The sequence below is a fragment of the Miscanthus floridulus genome, chromosome 1 (genome assembly GCF_019320115.1).
Source record: "Miscanthus floridulus cultivar M001 chromosome 1, ASM1932011v1, whole genome shotgun sequence".
NCBI lineage: Eukaryota > Viridiplantae > Streptophyta > Magnoliopsida > Poales > Poaceae > Miscanthus > Miscanthus floridulus.
Window position 1 is genome coordinate 129780377 of NC_089580.1, and position 18884 is coordinate 129799260.

General features: G+C 43.1%; 2 protein-coding genes across 2 annotated transcripts; one reads left to right on the forward strand and one right to left on the reverse strand.

The window, feature by feature from the left end:
* The first annotated feature begins 1142 nt into the window (after positions 1-1142).
* On the forward strand, positions 1143-4876 carry LOC136493477 (very-long-chain aldehyde decarbonylase GL1-10). Its single transcript, XM_066489567.1, has 5 exons — positions 1143-1665; positions 2058-2380; positions 4144-4291; positions 4381-4413; positions 4553-4876. Exons 1-5 carry the CDS (start codon positions 1336-1338, stop codon positions 4622-4624), a joined length of 906 nt encoding a protein of 301 aa, XP_066345664.1. The 5' UTR covers positions 1143-1335; the 3' UTR covers positions 4625-4876.
* Positions 4877-5469: 593 nt separating this feature from the next.
* Positions 5470-10510, reverse strand: LOC136541258 (zinc finger protein GIS2-like). Its single transcript, XM_066533066.1, has 4 exons — positions 10312-10510; positions 7451-7592; positions 6839-6934; positions 5470-6262 (listed from the first exon to the last, which is right to left on the reverse strand). Exons 2-4 carry the CDS (start codon positions 7552-7554, stop codon positions 5677-5679), a joined length of 786 nt encoding a protein of 261 aa, XP_066389163.1. The 5' UTR covers positions 7555-7592; positions 10312-10510; the 3' UTR covers positions 5470-5676.
* Between the last annotated feature and the right edge of the window lie 8374 nt (positions 10511-18884).

The window sequence follows — 18884 nt, forward strand, 5'->3', positions numbered from 1 at the left end:
TATTACAGGCTTGAGGAAGGGGAAAGAAACAGAGGACAGGGGAAGACAAAGGTGTAGTTCACAACGAATGATTGTTTAATTGATCGGTTCAAAATCTACAATGCTTATCTTCTTTCAGAGCTGTTCTCCAACTTTATACTCCTCATGTTATACATGTGCGCGCACGCGCGCGCACACACACAAAAGCTTACAAGGCTAGGCCATTCCGAGATTGAGATGCTGACATTTACTGTTCTGGGCCGAGAACTCCTGCGAGGCCCATTGCCCAGTGCCTGAACACCAAGTGCTTCTTCGCTATTATCTTCAACGTCTCTAGAAGAGATAGCACTGTAGTTTTCTGAATTTATGTAATAGCATTTTAACCGTTCTTCTTAAGTTATGAGTGTTGGGATGCTTGTGTATGGATACCTATAGTGAATTGACACGGCGCGTCCGTGCCCACCTCAATTTTTCACCTCCCACAACTCGATCTGCTACCACTCCACGCTAGTACTAGGAAGGTGGTTAGCTTTCTCTTCTTCTGTTAGATCCCTGATGTATCACAACAGTCTAGGTTGACTACGGGCTTATTGATACAACTCACCTTCACTAGTGAATCAGTTCTTTTAGCTTTGGTTCCGTAAAACAGCTTCACCAGTGAAGCTAAAGCTAACATTTGTTTTCTAGGGAAGACAGTAGAGAAAAAAAAACTGGTATTTTCAGTTTTCACCTAGAGAAATGTGCGTGTCAAAGGAGCTGTTTTTTCCAGGGAGAAGCTATTTTTGATCCGAATCCGTTTAGTAGGAGAAGTTGAAAACAAGTTTGTAAAGCCGGCGAAGAAGTTGTAGCAAACACGCATGTCCCCGGCCGTATGCATCCACTCCACAGATTACACATACGCTTCAATCTCTGGACACGTGCCTCAAGCCTCACCTCAGAGTCACAGGACAGACACGCCCCAAAGGCCCAGAACAGCGTTCCAACTTGCAAACGCCCAACGGGATCCAGCCCGCCAGGCACGCGCGCCCCACCGCCCCACGTGAGGCGCGAGATCCATGCAACGGTTCGTGTCACACCACGCCAAAGCCCGCACCGCGGACGGGCCTCACCCGGACCCACACCGCAGAGACTGAAGCTGGCACGCATAAACTGTGGGGAGCTCGCTCTCTCCGCCGGCCCACTCACCACTCGTCCCTCGTCTGTCGTCTCTCCTCCACGTCCAGAGAACAGGGGAAGGCGCCGGCGAGCGGCGGGAGCAGCGCGCTACCCATTCACCCCCTCTGATTTCTTGGGAATTGCGGGTAGGTCCCCGGGGCGGCGTGGAACGGCTGGGCGGGGCCACTCGGATCGCCGGAGATGCTGCCCTACGCGACGGCGGAGGAGGCGGAGGCGGCGCTGGGCCGGGCCATGACGCCCGCCGAGGCGCTGTGGTTCCGCTACACCGCGGGGGTGTCCGACTACCACCTCTACTGCTGCAACATCCTCTTCCTCTTCGTCGTCTTCACGGTGGCCCCGCTCCCCGTCGCGCTCCTCGAGCTCCGGGCCCCGGCCGCGGTCTCGCCGTACAAGCTGCAGCCGCGGGTGCGCCTCTCCAGGGCCGAGTTCGTCCGCTGCTACAAGGACGTCCTCCGCATCTTCTTCCTCGTCATCGGCCCGCTCCAGCTCGTCTCCTTCCCGATGGTCAAGGTCGGTCGGTTCCCTTACATCCTTCTGTGCTCTCTCGGTCGGTGATTCCGCGCAATGCGCCTGGTTAGTTCATGAGATTACGGCCTCTTGGGGCCGGATTCAGTACAAGAGATCGCGTTTACATACTGTTCTTGTGCCCCCTTGATCGATCTGTTCTTAGATACAAGAAAGAATTCCAATTACATTCTGCATGTTTTCCTCCCCTTTGAGTGAGGACTTCCTGATCTGGGTTCTGCTCCAAGAACCCTTCTTAGATGCGTCCTATCTAGAAGATTCCACTGAGTTCGCCTACTCTTGTAAAGCACAAGAAATTTCCTTCCCTGCATTTCTTTCATCATGCTAAAATTGTATTCTCATATACAAAATAATGATTTTTCTTTGAATCAAATCAGTTGGTGGGAATTCACACGAAGTTGCCTTTGCCGTCCCTGGGGGAGATGGCAGCACAGCTGCTGGTGTACTTCCTTGTTGAGGACTACCTCAATTACTGGATCCACAGGCTTCTCCACGGGGAGTGGGGGTACCAGAAGATCCACCGCGTCCACCATGAGTTCACCGCGCCAATCGGATTCGCAGCTCCATATGCACACTGGGCTGAGGTGCTGATACTAGGCATCCCCTCCTTCGTCGGGCCAGCCATTGCTCCGGGCCACATGATCACATTGTGGCTCTGGATTGTACTCCGTCAGGTGGAGGCTATCGAGACACATAGTGGGTAAGGACTTTCTGTTGTATGTTTCCCATCTATGGAACACTCTACGTACAATAATTGAATTGATTTAACATGCTTTTGTAATTATTATTAATTATTGTGCAACATTGTATTGCTTCCACATGGGTTAGTCTTTGTTGCTAGTGATGGATGTAGTTTGTGGGTGGAGTTTCTGGGTTACTGTGGTGTGCACAGCAGTGACAATGACCTGAGTGAATGGAGTTTCTCGCCAGGAGTTTTTCATTGATTGGAAGCTGAATTGAACTGATGTTGATATGTGCATAACTGATAGAATTGCCTGAGAGTTCTTAGCCAGCTGTTTATAGTTGAAGGTTTTTTAGTCGATATTTCTTTGGGGTATTCCCTGGTAATGAAGAAAATGTACAGCATGGATTAGCATTGGCTGCTGCTCTATGGTAATAGGAACAAAAATACACTTAACAATTTTGAAGCTGTAGTTGAAATTTCCTAAATTACAATGTTGTTGCACATTCTTGACTATGGTGGCTAACCTACAAGCTGTTCGGCTGATGGTTTCTGCGGCTGATAAGCCAGATGATGCTGTTTTGTTGTGAGAGAAAAACACTGTATCATGGCTGATAAGCCGGGCTGATAGAGTATCTAGAACTTTTCTGCCAAGAAAAATAATCACCTAAGCTTAGGCATAGTTAGGCAAGAAACCTGAGTAGATGTGGGTGGGGATGCTAAGAAGTTAGCCAGCCTAAATTGTGGAGGAATAAAACACTGCCTACTAACTGTGGATGCCTAAGGTTAGGCATGGCAGATTTGAATTAAACTTTTGTTACCTGCAGTTTTGCTCTACTAACAAAATGGATACAGCCTATCAATCCGTAAAGGAATGTTTGAAATGATTCTACTACAAAGCTTTGCAAAATCTAAATAACAACGTTTATGCTCGCTATGAAGTATGAATGGAATTAACTCCTGCTGGAAGAGAAGTGTAATATGCTTACTTGCAGCTTGAAAAATTCAGGATTTACTGATTCAATACTTTGCTGCAGTTGCACTTGTATTACTCACTATCAAAGTGGGTCATTGTTGGAGCAATTATCCTTCTTGATTTATATCTTAGTGGATAGGAAGTTATTTTTGTTATCTTGGATGTTTCTACTCACAGTCAGTATTGTCTCTAGTCTCAACTTATGCCATTAGCTGGAGTACTATGACCTTTCAAATTTCAACACACAGTATTTATGTTTTTCTTTTTGATAAAAAGTGCACACTAGTTACTCTTCATAGTGTCATGTTGTATTGGTACATTTCTTGTGACTACTTTTAGGTGGAGATGATAAAAAATCCTAGTCCACTATATATGATTGAAGTTAACTACCATGCCACCAGAATGAACTGTTGTCCTGTTGGCTTGTGATATGATAGAACTGAGATCTACCGATACCATACATATCACATTGGTCATTTTTGTTTGCCCAACCTTTCTATACGACTGAAGTTAACTATCATGTCACGGTGTCACCAGAATTACTTGTTGGGGGACTGAAATTCTACTGATATCACGCATATCACATTGGTTTTTTTTGTTTGCCCAACCTTTTGATACAATCCAGTTATGCTTTGTTTAATATTATACATTTCACCATCCCAGCTAGGACTTACCTTTGTCCTGTTCTGTGCTAGGTACTGCTTGTTATATTTCGTTGTGATCAATGAAACTGTCCATGATAGCTACTTTGTTTTTGTGCAGCTTCTATAAGGGGAAAAACATAACTTGGTTTGTCATTTTGCAGCTTTGATTTCCCATTCACCCCGACAAAGTATATTCCATTCTATGGAGGAGCAGAATACCATGACTATCATCATTATGTAGGAGGCCAGAGCCAAAGCAATTTTGCTTCTGTTTTCACTTACTGTGATTACTTATATGGGACTGATAGAGTAAGTTTCTCCTTTACACACAGTTTGAAAGGTGATACTAAGAAGTGATGGAAGTATCAGTTCTAATCTTGAGCTCTTTGTTCTTTCAGGGTTACAGATTCCACAAAGCGTACCTAGCGAAGGTTTTTTTTACTGTTGACTGTGTTTTCAAACATTTTTCCACTCTAGTTTAGAAATAACTAGGAGTTCCCAGATGTTCCCAATATTAGTTATTGAGTTGATGAAGTAGCTGATTTTTTTATTGTCCTCCCCTCGATGTAGCTGAAGGATCTGGGGCAAATTGATGGTGAGAAAGGAGATGGCAGCGGACTCAGCTATGTGAAATTGGATTAGATTGCAAGATACAGTGCATCTCGAGTGTTTCTATGACCATCCACTTCACTGTGGCATTTCGAAATGGGAGATATACTGAGTTGGGCTGGTCGCGTGTGTTCTGATTTCGCTTTCAGTTGTTCTGCCTTCTTTTTCCCAGTGTTTGTGAAATTCTATGGAACTTGTATGCTGACGAATAACAACGCAACTCCCAGAGTAGCCGTTCATCGAGTTTGCTCCATGCTTTGATTAAATTAGATCAATTGCTGTATAGTTTTTAAGTGTACCATTCTATTGTTTTTAAGTTTTTAACTAGGTACTCAAACACAACCTTTACCGTACCACGACAAGTCAAAAAAATTACATTACAAGGTAAAGAAACTTTCATTCAACTTTTCAGAAACAAGAAATTTACAGTTACCCGGGTGCACCGGGATATGTTTTACAACTCTGCCATTGTTGGCCAGATTGTTGTTTAGGTCACTCTCATGTTGGCCTGAATGTTGTTTAGGCAACTCTCCAATTGTTGTTTAGGCAACAGTGCGACACAGACAGACTCCCTTGCTTGACAAGAATTTGCCTTATGGTCTAGGCAACACGTAATTTTGTCATTGTTGTTTGACAAAAAACTATACATTATCTCTTATATATTGCTCTTTTAATTATACTAGTTGTTTAAAAAAATTGTTGCATAATAATTCAAGCACCTAAAAATATAGCAACTCCCATAATTTGCACAGGGAGCTCCAGCACATCGAAAGGCAAAGTTACAAGAATCTTTTTTTAACCCGGGCGCAACCAGCAGCGCATGTTGTGATGTTCCAGTTCGAATAATATTAAAATCTCACAGCATGAATTTGAGTTCATAAGGACAAGTATCCCCGTCTCCAAACATCATCATCGACAGAACATCGGAGTCAAGTAGCAAATCCAGGATTACAAATAGTGCTGACGAGTTATGAATCTGAAATATCTAGAATCCATTACGGTTTAGAAATAAAGCAGACAAAAGTAAGTGTTCTTAACACACTGGGCTGAAAATAAGAGTCATCTGAACAGCCCTTAGACGTCCTTCAGAAACGGCGAGGGGGGAACCGGTCCATGAGATTCACAGAGGGACACTCATAAGCCATGTGGCCTCGGCCACCACAATTGTGACAGATCATGAAGGCGCCAGCCATGCAGTCACGACTCATATGGCCAATCTGGTTGCAGGCCCGGCAGATCACGTCACTGAAGCCACTGCGGAAGGGAACGCCAACACCACGGAAGGGAGCACCAACACCGCGGAAGGGAGGAGGCCCACCCCTCTCACCCAATGTATCAGACTTGGGGCACTGACGAGCCAGATGGCCAGCAACATTGCACAGGTTGCAAACAGGATCATTGGTGCAGTTACGGGCAATATGGCCACTCTGCCGGCAATTGTTGCAGGCCTTCTCATTGGTGCATTCCTCACGAAAATGCCCTGGTTTGTAGCAGTTGCTGCAAAGGATCACTTCTCCTGGCGGCACTGGTGGAGCAGTGCAGTCTTTTGCAATATGGCCGGACTTGCCACAGTTACGGCATATCCCTTCATTTGGGCAGCTGTTAGCCATGTGGCCAGGCTCTTTGCAGTTCCAGCAAATACCTTTGGAAGAACATTCAGCTGCAATGTGCCTGCAACATTAAAACGAATTTAAGTATGAAAAAAGCGATATCAGCTCAAGTGATACATAGCCATAGTGCAGCTTTCCAAATCACATATTCACATGGAACTACGACGCCTTACAGTTAAGCTTCAAGGCCTTTGTAATTATTAACCAACTAAAATATCATAAAAATCAAATCAAATCCTTAATCTAAAACAATAAAGTGTTGCTTGCATATATGGATTAAACTTCACTATACAAATGATGCTAGAAGTGACATTCAGGATGACATGAACATCAAAACAATAACATAAGCCAGAACATGGAGTTTATGCTCCTAGGGAGACATGAACCCCATGTCCACACTACTGAGGATGCATAAAATGCCCAATAATGGTTAAACATAGCTCCACCGCAAATCATGAAAGAATTCAAAAGAGCAGGGTAATTCTACGTAAGGTATCGCTAGAATGGTTGTGCCACAATGATTAAAAGTATGGTGGGCAATGCAAGCAAAGTGCACTTGAATGAATGATTAAAATATTAAAACTAATAACATATAAGAGCATGAATCTGTGCAAGCAGAATAACACAAAGTTATTACCCAGGAAGCCCGCAGGTATGGCAGACAGCCACACTAGGACACTCTCTAGCAAAATGCCCAGGACGCTTACAATTGTTGCACAAATCATTACGAAACCTGCACAATGGAAAGGGAAATAACTAAAGGATACATAACCTTCCAAATGTCTGAATAATAATATATTAAAGTTCCATTCGCATAAATTGTTTAGTAATTTCACCATTCTTGTCATGACCCATGTCTAGTTACAATCCCACACAAAGGCTTTCTCCTAAAACCATGCCACAACATGAATTCATCCAAAAAAATTCAATCCCAAATCACTTTACCATACTATATTACATTGTTTTACTAGACTTTCAGATAGATTAGTGCTATCATTAACCAATATCAAGTGCCCTTATTTATGCTACATACATGCACAAGTGATTACATTGGGATACAAATAAGAAAAAGTTACATCTAAATCAAATAAACAATTATGGTTATTCTACCACCCACGAACTTAAACCTTGTGCACGACCCCATTCACAAAGCATTTAGCCAAATATATACATGATAACGAGAGGAAGCAGTGATGTTTGGAAGAACAATGCCAAACACTCGTCCTGTTTGACTTAGATTAGCTCAAACCTGCTTGGACCATGGCGGCTGTCCCTCCGATATGGTGCGTCACGGTATGAGGTGCGTTCGGTACGCATCCTGCGATCCTTCGGCGGCGGGCTGCGGCTGCTCATCACCAAATCTTCCCTCTAAACTCCAAGTTCCAACCAAACTGCAACACCACGCTACAAAATCACCACCTTCGATACTCCAACAAACACCACAAACCTCTAATCTTCTTTCTGTCCACAGCAAAACACCAAAACCAGACTAAAATTGAATCCTATGTGGCTATGTCCCACCCACTAACCTTCACTATGAGCATGCTCAAGTTCCCATGGCAAGTCACAAGGGTGGACCCTGTAGGCCTTGTTTGGAAGCCTATGGAACGACGTGGTTCGGGGGCAAGATCCACATCATGCGGGGAGGAAAACCCATGCCGGGGAGGAAACTGTGTCTTGGGCTAAAAGAGCACTTGGCAACGTCGTGGGTTGGATTTGTTCTAGTCCAATCCACTCCTCCCTTCCACCTCTTCCCTCTCCCTCTCCTCCCTCTGTGCTAGGGTTTTACATGGTGAATCGCTTGCTCCTGTCATAGATCCATGGAGAATGCACAAGGCTGCACTGGGATGCCATGTCTCATATGCTTCCAGCTTCCAACCTGAACAAGCATGATGTTTGGGACACCTCCAGCCAGGAGAGGCAAAAACCAGCCTTGTCCTAGTGCCTCTTTACAAGTACTATTTTCGTTGGGGATAGATTACTAGATTTTTTTGGGTCAATTTTGTACAGTTCCCATCATCGTGATAAAATTGGTTCTCTGGTAGTATTAAAAACCTTTTTTTCCAAACCATAAAAATGTTTTGCCGTTTCAGCAATAGAACTTTCAGAAGAAAGAGAAACCAATGTCAGTGGATTAAAATGGCTCAGTTTTTGGTCTTCCAAGCTTCTAATACAGTAGCACTGATAAATATGAAGTGTAGTACTGATTAATATTAAGCGATTGGATTGACAAATATAATCATATATCATATAATACTAAAATTATTAATATTCCTCTATGTACATCTATGATAAGGTGGCTAGTGTCACAACCCGAGGTGCATATATTTTATTTGTGCTTGCAATTTGAAAACGAGACAGGCCTAGGAGGTACTTGGTTGTGTGCCAAAATTCACATGGTATAGTTCATTCTAAAATGTAAAATATATGGTTCAGTGATTGCAGTTTGTAATCAATTTTGGCTAGTGATTTTCTTAATTACCACTGCAATTCTTGAAAGTATATGGCAGTATTTCAAGCCTACGGCAGTATTTCAAGCCTACAATATGCTGGGATCTGAATCTAGTTTAGCACTTACTCAGTTTTGCTTGCAAATTAGTAGCTTAAATTAATTTTATGTTTCCACTGAAAGCGCTAACTCACAGATTTGAATTTTCAAAGTATATTAATACTACCTCCACCCTGCAAAGAATGACGTTTTGGTTTTATCTTAAGTGAAATGTCTTATGCTTGACCAAGTTTATTAGAAGATTATCAACATTTATGACAAAACCAGAACAGAGGTACTAGCTTCAATTGTTTTCACTTGTCTCTGGCCATACTTAACTGCAGAATATAGTATTATATCAGTATCACTGGTATGCACTATATTATTTTATCTGGTTGTTACTGGCTTACTGCTACTCTAATTTGTTCTCCGTTAACCTATCTGAGTGACTGAGAAGATCTTGCTCTGCTAATTTGTGAAAGCCATTACTCTATTTATGCAGTTTTTTCGAGTACATGCTTTCATGCTGTGCTAGTATACTATTTTCTAAATGTATGGTGATCAGATTATTCTGAGGTTTTTCTCTTTGATATTCAGTCCATTTTATTTGGATTAAATATCCTAGTGGCTAGTGCTAAATTGATACTTTCACAGAGTTTTAGTAATTTAGTAATTCTCAATTTTAGCTGAAATTTTCTGTGGACAGTATGCTGGAAGAACTTAACACAGCTATTTATGCATATATGTTCAGTGGTCAAGCAAAACCTTGTTTTTCAATTTTCCGAGTACAAGCAAAAAACATGTTTTTGTCCAGCATTCTTTTGTTATGTACTGATATAGCACCAATTTATTTTTCTTTTAGAGGAGCACTGATTTAATTTTGCTTAGGCCCCAAAATGTTCTTGAAATCCTTTATTGTTAGTATCTCAATAGTGGCGTCTCTTTGCAAAATGCAAATCATGAAGTTTTCAGTCATCATTATTTTTACTCAAACAAATGCTTTATCTATCTTTGTTTTTCCAGTTCAGAGTTCCTTAGCCACTGTGACCACTTTTTATTGATTCATTTGTGCTCTCAGTTTCTCAGAGTGCAAACACTGCCACTTCATAGCCCACCTCTCAGCTTCACAATGTCAGTCTTAGTCGACTGATTATTTGAGTTGCCGTGTTGCCTATTTCTACTTGTATAATTATTCTTCTAAGAGAGTAAGCTTGGTATATTGACCAAGTTGCTGAGTGTTGGGCCTAACTAGACACAATGACTAGTGTATTACTGAGATACATGCAATGATGCTAATACTGAGATACATGCAATGATGCAAATCCATATCAATCGAAGCCTATCCCCAATTGGCAATCAAACAAAATGGATTAGGTCCTACCAGGCAAGGAGGCGATTGAGTGATGGGAGAGGGATCACCCAATCCCCCTCTGGATTGATTCTCCTGTGGATTCTATTGTACCCCTAACTTTGCAAACGAAGCCTAAAGGGACATCGTACACATGATATTTTTTGCAAAAAGTTCGAAGTTAGCAGGCATCGAATACACAAATAGATTTAAGTTAGGGTTTGGGTGCTCCGTTTCACACAGCAGCAGGAAGGGAAGAGAAGGGTAGGAATACCTGGTGGGTGCTCGTCGCCGGCGAAGAGACTAACGAAGACGAAGGCCTCGGGACCTGGCGTAGGGCGTCGACGTCGGCGGCGGCGGCGGTAGCCCACCCAGTCGTCGCAGCGAGCGAGCGAGAGCACGAGGGGGGACGGGGTGAACGGATGCGGGACGGGCATGCGGCGGACGGCGGTAGCGCAGTCCGGAGGGTTCGGGCTCGGCCCAGGGGGAGCGCACCCGCAGGGGCCTTGTCCTGGGCCGATTTTCTCGGGGTTTTTTTTTTTTTGGGAAACTTCTCTTTTCTTATTTCTTATCTCTTATCTCTTTTTAATGTTTTCCCATTTTTGGCATGATCTACTTTTTTTATTTTCTATTCTTCTTGATTTTGTGTTTATTATCTTCGTAGGGCACTGCCAAATGTGCCAATGTCTAGTGATACATTGGTTTAAATAAAATAAACAAAAATGATATTTACTAGTGCATTGTAAATAAGCAAATGGAACATTTTTTTATATTTATTAAGTATCAAATCTAGAAAACCTTTTCAATTGAAGAAGATATAGCAATTTTATGATATATAACACTTTTCTCCATAGCTAGAAATAATTCTTTTCTCGATAATTTCAAGTGGACGAGAAATATTTTTGTGCTAAATATGGAACGATGGTTCCCATGAAACAATAATATTGTCATGGTAATTACCACATAATTACTTTTTTGAGTGGTTACTTTAGAATATGAATGACTGTTATTGACTCTATTTAACTTGAGCTTGATTCATCCACTTGGTTTCTTGACACTATCTTATATCTTCATATGCGAGCCAAGACTTTGAATACTTCAAACCAACTCTTCACACATTCGGATGGACGTAGACAATTTACATCTTTTGTTTCTTGGTTTGAAGTCTGCAAAGGAAGCTAATCTTGCTTGTTGTCGAAGTATGAATTGATACCAACCACATTTGTATTTTGTCTTTCCACCAAGGACTACGCTTTTTACAATCTAATAATTAATAATATTAATTGGAAAGCAGCTTCTCACTTTATTGTGAGACTAGTAATCACAAAAAGCTTCAAAGAATGGTTAATTAGTCTCAAGACATAAGATAAGCTCCCCCTCAATATGTGCATCCAGGTACTTGAATTAATTGTAACATGCACTAGTTCTTAAAAGTACACGACAATGAAAAGTAATTATGCCAAGAGTTACTTACAACTATGAGACCATGTAGATTTCCATAAGCTCATGAGGGTACCTATGACAAGGATTTGTCATAAGGAGAGTCGGATCAAAAGTGTCAAAACAACTAGATATCAAGCTCCTCAACTAAAGTCACCTCTCCCTTGGTTAAGTGAAGATAGTGATATCAAACTCAAGGATATGAATGATCCCAAATTTTTTTTGAAGTGTGCTTGACATATTTGAGTTTATACTTGTTATGGTTATTTGATATACATTTTATTTCCTGAAAGAACAGTGAGAAAGAAGTTGCAATCACCATCAGTGTGTGCGTTGAGTCTACCTTATAACGAATAAAAGGTATAATAAATTACCTTGACACCTTTAGAGATGAAGGGTTTGCTTTTCATGTGTGATCACTGCCAAAGATATTCTGCATCTGCTAAGTAAGCTTTTGAATTTTGTTACTTTTTTTTGTTATCGTTGATATGTCAAGCAGTGTATTTAAAGAACTCAAATCTCAAAAATATATATTTGGGTTTTTAATGAGCTCAACAATGTTAAGGTCGTTGAGTGCTACTAAGCTGAAAGACCGTTGATTAAATTTGCAGAAACTCTCTCTAGATGGTTCATTTGATGTTGAGTTAAATGATCTAACTTCCGAGTTGAGTGTTATATATTTTACTTTGCTAGAAAAATAAATATATGCTATACATTTTTTTAGTTTGTCAAAGAAGAGGATTGCTATTCTAGTATTTCTATATTGCTTATCGATTCATATCTTATTTGCTATGCCTATGGTTGTGGCTTGCTGAAAGAACCTTTTTCAAAATTGAAGTTGTTAAATACCCATTTTAAGTATTTAATGTCTAGATGAGATTTATTTTGGTTCCATCAACAATGACATTTTGAGTCTACAAATATTAGAAGAAAATTTTAAGGTAATATGTATAAATTGTTTCATTATTATTTTGATGTTTGTATTAACGCCACTTATTTTATTTCGTTCAAAATGTGTCTGCCTTGGTGCACATCGACAGGATTGCAGCTGGAGATGGCATAGATGCCCTTGCCATATCGGACACGGAAGTTAACGGTGTTGGACCCAAAATCAAGTCGATTTTACGCTCACTTTTATCAATCAGAAGAAAATAAGAAAACGCTTGACTACTAGTCGACCACTGAATAGATACCCAACCTTAGACAAAGGCTCTGCATAAAATGGTGAATGTGAGCACTTGAGGCCACATGTTTGCCTGTGTCTATAACTCTATTCATGGTGAATGGTAATCTAGAGGGAAACATTACTGTGGAATTTCTCTTCTTTACAGCAAGGATCATGCTCTGTATTTCAAGACCATATACAGGTGAGCTATGTATTTTGTCTGCACCTCATTTTCTTCATTAGTGTCGGCAAGTGAAGACAAATTGTAGAGGGTCCAGTCCAGTGTTCTGCTGTATGCGTCAAGGAGGGCCCCAGGTAGGAAATAAGTATATACCATACGTATAGCTTATATACCTAATTGCTACACACAATTACGATACACATTTTAAGCACGGGCCCAGGAAATTTTATTCAGGTTTGGTTTTTCAAAGGAGCATCTGATTACGTTTCCACTGTTGCAGGAGCAGTGTCCACATCTGCAGGAAGCTAGATTCTCTAGATCTAGCAGCCCTCCTATCATACTGATCCAGTACACAAGACGTCAAGACGTGCAGTTTAAACACATTTGCCAAAAAAAAAACAGAGAGAAAAACTTTCTTCAGCAATTACCGTCTGCATAAGAGACGAAGTGTAAATCAGTTGGTGTCTTGCTTGAGCAATGCAGCTTGCAGAGTAAATTGTGATTTGTAGTGCAATTAATTGATCCAACTTTGAAGGCCAAAGTAAGCACCAGTTGCATTGCGTCTGGGGGTTTCATGCCATTCATAGAGCTGAACAGTTAGAAACTGAAGCTGATCATTCACCTTTATAATAGTAGTTCAGATTTCAGCTTATGTGCAGTGCGTCACAGTATCCGAAACCGTCGCTTGTGATGGAGCTCTGAATCTAATGATTGATGCTCCTGTGCTGCCTGTGACGATTAGGAAGGCGCCAAGGAGCAACCATGCAGCTGCATGCTTCGTCAACAGTTTGTCCTCGTCTTTAAGCTCAGCCGCTTTCGGCACAATCTATCTCAGCATCAGTCCAAATGATGCACCAACGAAGATTTAGTTTGTGCAAATCATGTCTCTGAAATTTCGCAGTGCTACTGTTGAGATTATTGGTTAGCAAAATGATCCAAGATTTGCACCACAAAAAGGAGATCAGTGGTGCATTAGCTTCAGCTTGTCAACGAAATGCGTGTCGGTTGCGACGGTGAAGGGCAGTCATATGGCTTAAACGTTGAAAGGGGATAAGATTTTTTTTAGGGAGATTGTCCCTGGGCAGATCGATTAAGCTGCAGTGTGTACGTGCAATTCACTTTTGTCGAATTGGTGTGCCGAAATGCTATGCCTGAGTATAGTATTGCAGGAAAGAACCTATTTTTTACTTGGATCATAAGGAAGGAGCGGTAAAACTAACTTGATTTATTCTTTACTGCTCGTGGGTAGTAAACCGAAAGTGTGGTGGAATACTTGGCCACCCTAGTAGGAAGAATAAGCAAGAAACATGTCGGATTTGGCAGCAAACTTCACTGTTGCATGCTTTGGATTTCAACACGGACTAAACAGTGTACAACGCACGTGTGTATGTGTCGACAGTATCCACGTCTCTTTGCATTTACTTTTGGAGCCAAAATTATGCCCATTCTTAGGCCAGTCTCAGTGGGGACTTTCGTCCCACTGTTTTCAAGACGTGACAGTATTGATAACTGTGGATGAAACTGACTCTCTCAATGCACACTTTCATTTTACTATTTCATAGACTAGTTGCAACATTTAATTTCTATGAGATGTTGTGATCAATTGTGTCTGTGAACTATGTAGCTGTCGGGTTCATAAACCCGAGGTCCCCAATGTGCCCGCTTCCCAACAAAAACTCAGCCCAGCAGACGGCGTAGCAACAACGCGCGCCTCCCGGGCCGGCCCAGATACCTAATGACAGGCCAGGAGATCGATCCGATCTCCAACCAGAAGGCCTGGCAAAGGAGGGGATATCGTTCGACTCCGACCTCCTTTTCCGACCGGGAATACGCTGGAGATCTGCTTACAACTCTTCCCCGACCGACACGGTCGGAACCGACCAGGAACGACTGACCGGGGACGCTCGCTCGGTGAGAACCCAAGGATCAGGCGGAGCAGATAAGGTAAGGCGTTCAAGTCAACCGCAATACCGAGGACCGTACCCTGCCATACCCTGCACACCTACAGGACAGTTCGACCAGGCCGAGCCAGACGGGTACTATGCAACCTTTCGGGCGTGTCAGAACCCAAACAGTGTTGTGGGCGCCGATATTTGTCTTACAGTATTGTAGGCGTCAACATTTACCATACCAGGCTAACACGGTAAAACCTGCCAGACGCATCTGGGCATAAACAATATTATGGGTGCCGACAATCGTCTCGTACCCGATGGCGTGAGCAACAAGACTAGGTAGCACACGTATACTCTCTCTCTATCACTTGTAAGACCATCCCCTTCACCTATAAAAGGGGATGCGCTCTCTCCCAACAGGGACGGTTGTTCAGACTCTCTTCGGCTGGATTCTCTCTCTGGATCTGGCTCTAGAGTACCTGAGCATTCGAATAGCTCCACGACTCTAGATCTCAACAGCTACACAGAGCATACGCTCTAATACTTAGCGCACGTTAGAGCACCTGTCACTCTTAACCACTTGGTTTAGAGTCCAACCGGGCCTTTAACAACCCCTTCTCATTCCATACCTGTTTGTAACCCCATAGCAAACTTTGAGTACCTAGGCTCAGGAATAAAGTCACCGACCGACCAAAACTGGACGTAGGGCACGTTGCCTGAACCAGTATAAATCATGTGTCATCGAGTGCTAGGCCACATCCGGTCAAAATGCACGGCAAAACTATAAATATTTACTTGTTGGTCACTTTTTGCACCGACAGTTGGTGCCGTCCGTGGGAAGGACGCCATGCGTTCACGCTTCTGGTCATCGGATGGCCCATCTTTCCACCATCTTCGACATGGTAGGCTCAAGCGATACGATTCACTTCGGCTCGCTAGATGAAAGGATCAAGATGCCCAAGAGGGGGGGGGGGGTGAATTGGGCTAATTCTAAATTCTTTACAATAATTAAACCCTACACTTAGCACACTTCACTCCTTGTGCTTAGAATGTGATTCTATTCTTCTACCGCACAAAAGTTTTGCACCCTAAGTTCCAATCCTACTCTAGCATGGCAATTCTAGGAATGTAAAGACATGAAATGAATTGCTCAAATGTAAAAGCTTAAAGTAAAGTGAGGGAAAGGAACACGGCGATGTTTTACCGAGGTATTGGAGAATCGCCACTCCCCACTAGTCCTTGTTGGAGCACCCGCGCAAGGGTGTAGCTCCCCCTTGATCCGCGTAAGGATCAAGTGCTCTCTACGGGTTGATTCTTTGACACTCCGTCGCGGTGAATCGCCCACAACCGCTCACAACTTGAGTTGGGTCATCCATAAGCTCCACCGGATGATCACCAAACTCCCAATCACTACCGAGCCATCTAGGTGATGGCGATCACCAAGAGTAACAAGTACAAACTCTCACTTGACCACGACAAGCCTAAGGAGAAGGGTGGATGCACACTTGCTACTCTCCTTGCACTAATGAGGACCTTAATCTTGGATTCTCAAATCTCAATCACCTCACTAGGCTCTTGCTCTCTTCTGCACTCTCAAGGTGTTTCTCAGCTGAACAAATAGTCAAGAGACCTCCCTTGGATGAGTGGAGTAAGTATTTATACCCCCTCATTCAAAACATAATGTTTGGAGGCTGAGTCATCACTCTGCGGGGTGACCGGACGCTCTGGCCAGTTATCCCCGCCACTGTGTCAGAAAGAGCCGTTAAGTTCTGACCGGACTCTGACCTACGTCCGGTCAGGACTGACCGGACGTGTCCAATCAAGAAAAATGCTCTGGAACCTTACTGATATTGACCAGACGCTGGCACCTAGAGTCCGGTCACTTTGCTATTCAGCGTCCGGTTAGCACTGACCGGACGCGTCCGGTCAAGAAAATCCCTCTCTGGAGTTGACCGAACGTAGGCACCCAGCGTCCAGTCACTTTTCACTTAGCGCCCCGTCGCAACCAGATGACTCCAATTGATCAAATGAACTGACCGGACTCACCCTTCAATGTTTGGTCACAACCAGACCAGTGTTCGGTCAGTCATTTGACCCTCCATTCACTTCCAATTCAAAATCCTATGTGAATGAAGTTTACTCCAATTGATCTTAGGGCTACTCCTGAGCTACCTAGTGCTAGGTTTGACAAGTATGCACCACACCTAACCCACTAGACTCACCTAGGTCAAGCTACTAGTCCATACCCCCCTTAATAGTACAGCCAAATGAAAAATAAAGTCCTAGACTACTCTAAGTGTCTCTTCAACACCAAACAACACTTAGAACTAGTCCATCCTTAACCTTGTCGTCCATCCTTTGAAAACCAAAATGATTTCCATCGATAGGGGCATGACAACCATGATTGCTCAATCAATTGCCATTACCATGATCTAACTCAAATTGCCTCTACAAAACATAAGTTAGTCATAGTAATCTCGTGTCGTCATTAATCACCGAAACCCAACTAGAGGCCTAGATGCTTTCAATCTCCCCCTTTTGGTGATTGATGACAACACAACCTCAAGTATGTAAAATAGATGAGTGAGGTTTTCAACAGGCTTGGTTCATATAAGCTTTTGACAAAAAGAGCAAAGGAGTTATACATGCTTATATGACCCAAGCCAACAAGTTGTACTCAATAGACATGAATTAAGCATGAGTACATAAAGTAAAGCTCATTTGAATCGGAGTAAAATGTGGAAGCAAAGCAAATGAGCATAACCAAGTGACATGACATATATATAAATCAAAGTAGAGAGCACATATGTCACATAAGTATCACAATCACATGTATGTAGTGCAATGCTTGAAAGTAAACGTGAATGCATAGAGTATCACACATAAGAAACAAAAAGTAACAAATCACATGCTCCCCCTAGATGTACCACTCCACCTAGATCTAACATACTCAATCCCTCTCCCCCTTTTGCGTCAAGCACCAAAACCTAAGGGTCAGATGGCGGGACAGGAGCAGACGAGTCAGGCGCTTAGGTGCGATGAGAAATCTAGAACTGAGCAGCAGCATCCTCTGACCCTGAGCTCTGAGCGGTCTGACCCTCTGTCGCTGAAAGTGAAGGTGAAGAGGTCTAGGTCTGCTCAGAAACTGGTGCAACCTATGACTCTAGAAGTATCACTATAGGAAGTGGAGCCACATCTGCTGCTGCCGCTATCACTGAAACAACTGAAGTAACTAGCTAGGACGATGCAACAAACAATGGGATCGTCTCAGTAGTCCCGATAATAGGAGCAACTATGGTAGGGATAGGGACTCATAGCTCTAGAGGTGTAGGCTACCCTGTAAGCTCACTGAATGTACCACCAAGACTTCTAGAGACTGGGGTGTTAGTCACTAGCACTGAGGAGCTCTGAGGCAGAGTGAAGCCCGTAACAATAGGAGTGAAGTGAGGACCCTGAGCTATCACTAGTGAGGCAAACCACTAGGACACCTGCTCTGTTGGTGAAGCAAACTGAGTAGCTGGTGGTCCCTGACTCTGAAACCCACTGGGCTATATAGCTAGAGTCACTAAAGTGGTGGCAGGCTGGCCGATTTGAGGTGTAGACAGTGGAGGAGCAGCCCCGATAGCAGTAAGGACATGCTGCATGAAGCCTAGTAACTGATGCTGGATCATAAGCTGCTACCGCATGTCCTGCTACTGCCTCTAGAACTCGTCCTGTCGAGCCTGAACCTATGCAAGTGCAGTTGCTGTCTCCTATGCCTGGCGTGCCTAGTCCTATCTCATCCACTCAAGTATTGAAAGAAGTGCTGGATCTGTCTATGGTGGCTATGGTGGAGCTGAGCTAGAGCCACTGGCCTCTCTGTCGTGTGGTCGAGAGCCATATGTGGAGTAGGCTGATAGTCATCATCAGAGCTATCACTAGGGTCGCTCTCAATCACATCTACCTGCTGTACATCAAGCTCCTCCTCCTCTGTAGCAGCAATACCTCTGATGATCTCATCCTACTAGGCTGCTATCTCGATGGCTCGACTGGCGAGGTGTCCTCACACTGTTGTGGTGGAGCATCTAGGTTATGTTATATGGTGGAAATTCAGTAGTAGCACCTGTATACTCTGCCATCGTCTTAGGAGACTTCTGTGTAACTGCCTTGCGAATCAAGAAGGTGATCCA

Coding starts and splice junctions, on each gene's coding strand:
- LOC136541258 (XM_066533066.1), bottom strand. CDS start 7,554: ATGAGCAGCCGCAGCCCGCCGCCGAAGGATCGCAGGATGCGTACCGAA. Junction 6,935..7,450: donor AGCCGCCATGGTCCAAGCAG/GTTTGAGCTAAT, acceptor TCCATTGTGCAG/GTTTCGTAATGATTTGTGCA. Junction 6,263..6,838: donor CATACCTGCGGGCTTCCTGG/GTAATAACTTTG, acceptor TTAATGTTGCAG/GCACATTGCAGCTGAATGTT.
- LOC136493477 (XM_066489567.1), top strand. CDS start 1,336: ATGCTGCCCTACGCGACGGCGGAGGAGGCGGAGGCGGCGCTGGGCCGG. Junction 1,666..2,057: donor TCTCCTTCCCGATGGTCAAG/GTCGGTCGGTTC, acceptor GAATCAAATCAG/TTGGTGGGAATTCACACGAA. Junction 4,292..4,380: donor ACTTATATGGGACTGATAGA/GTAAGTTTCTCC, acceptor TTGTTCTTTCAG/GGTTACAGATTCCACAAAGC.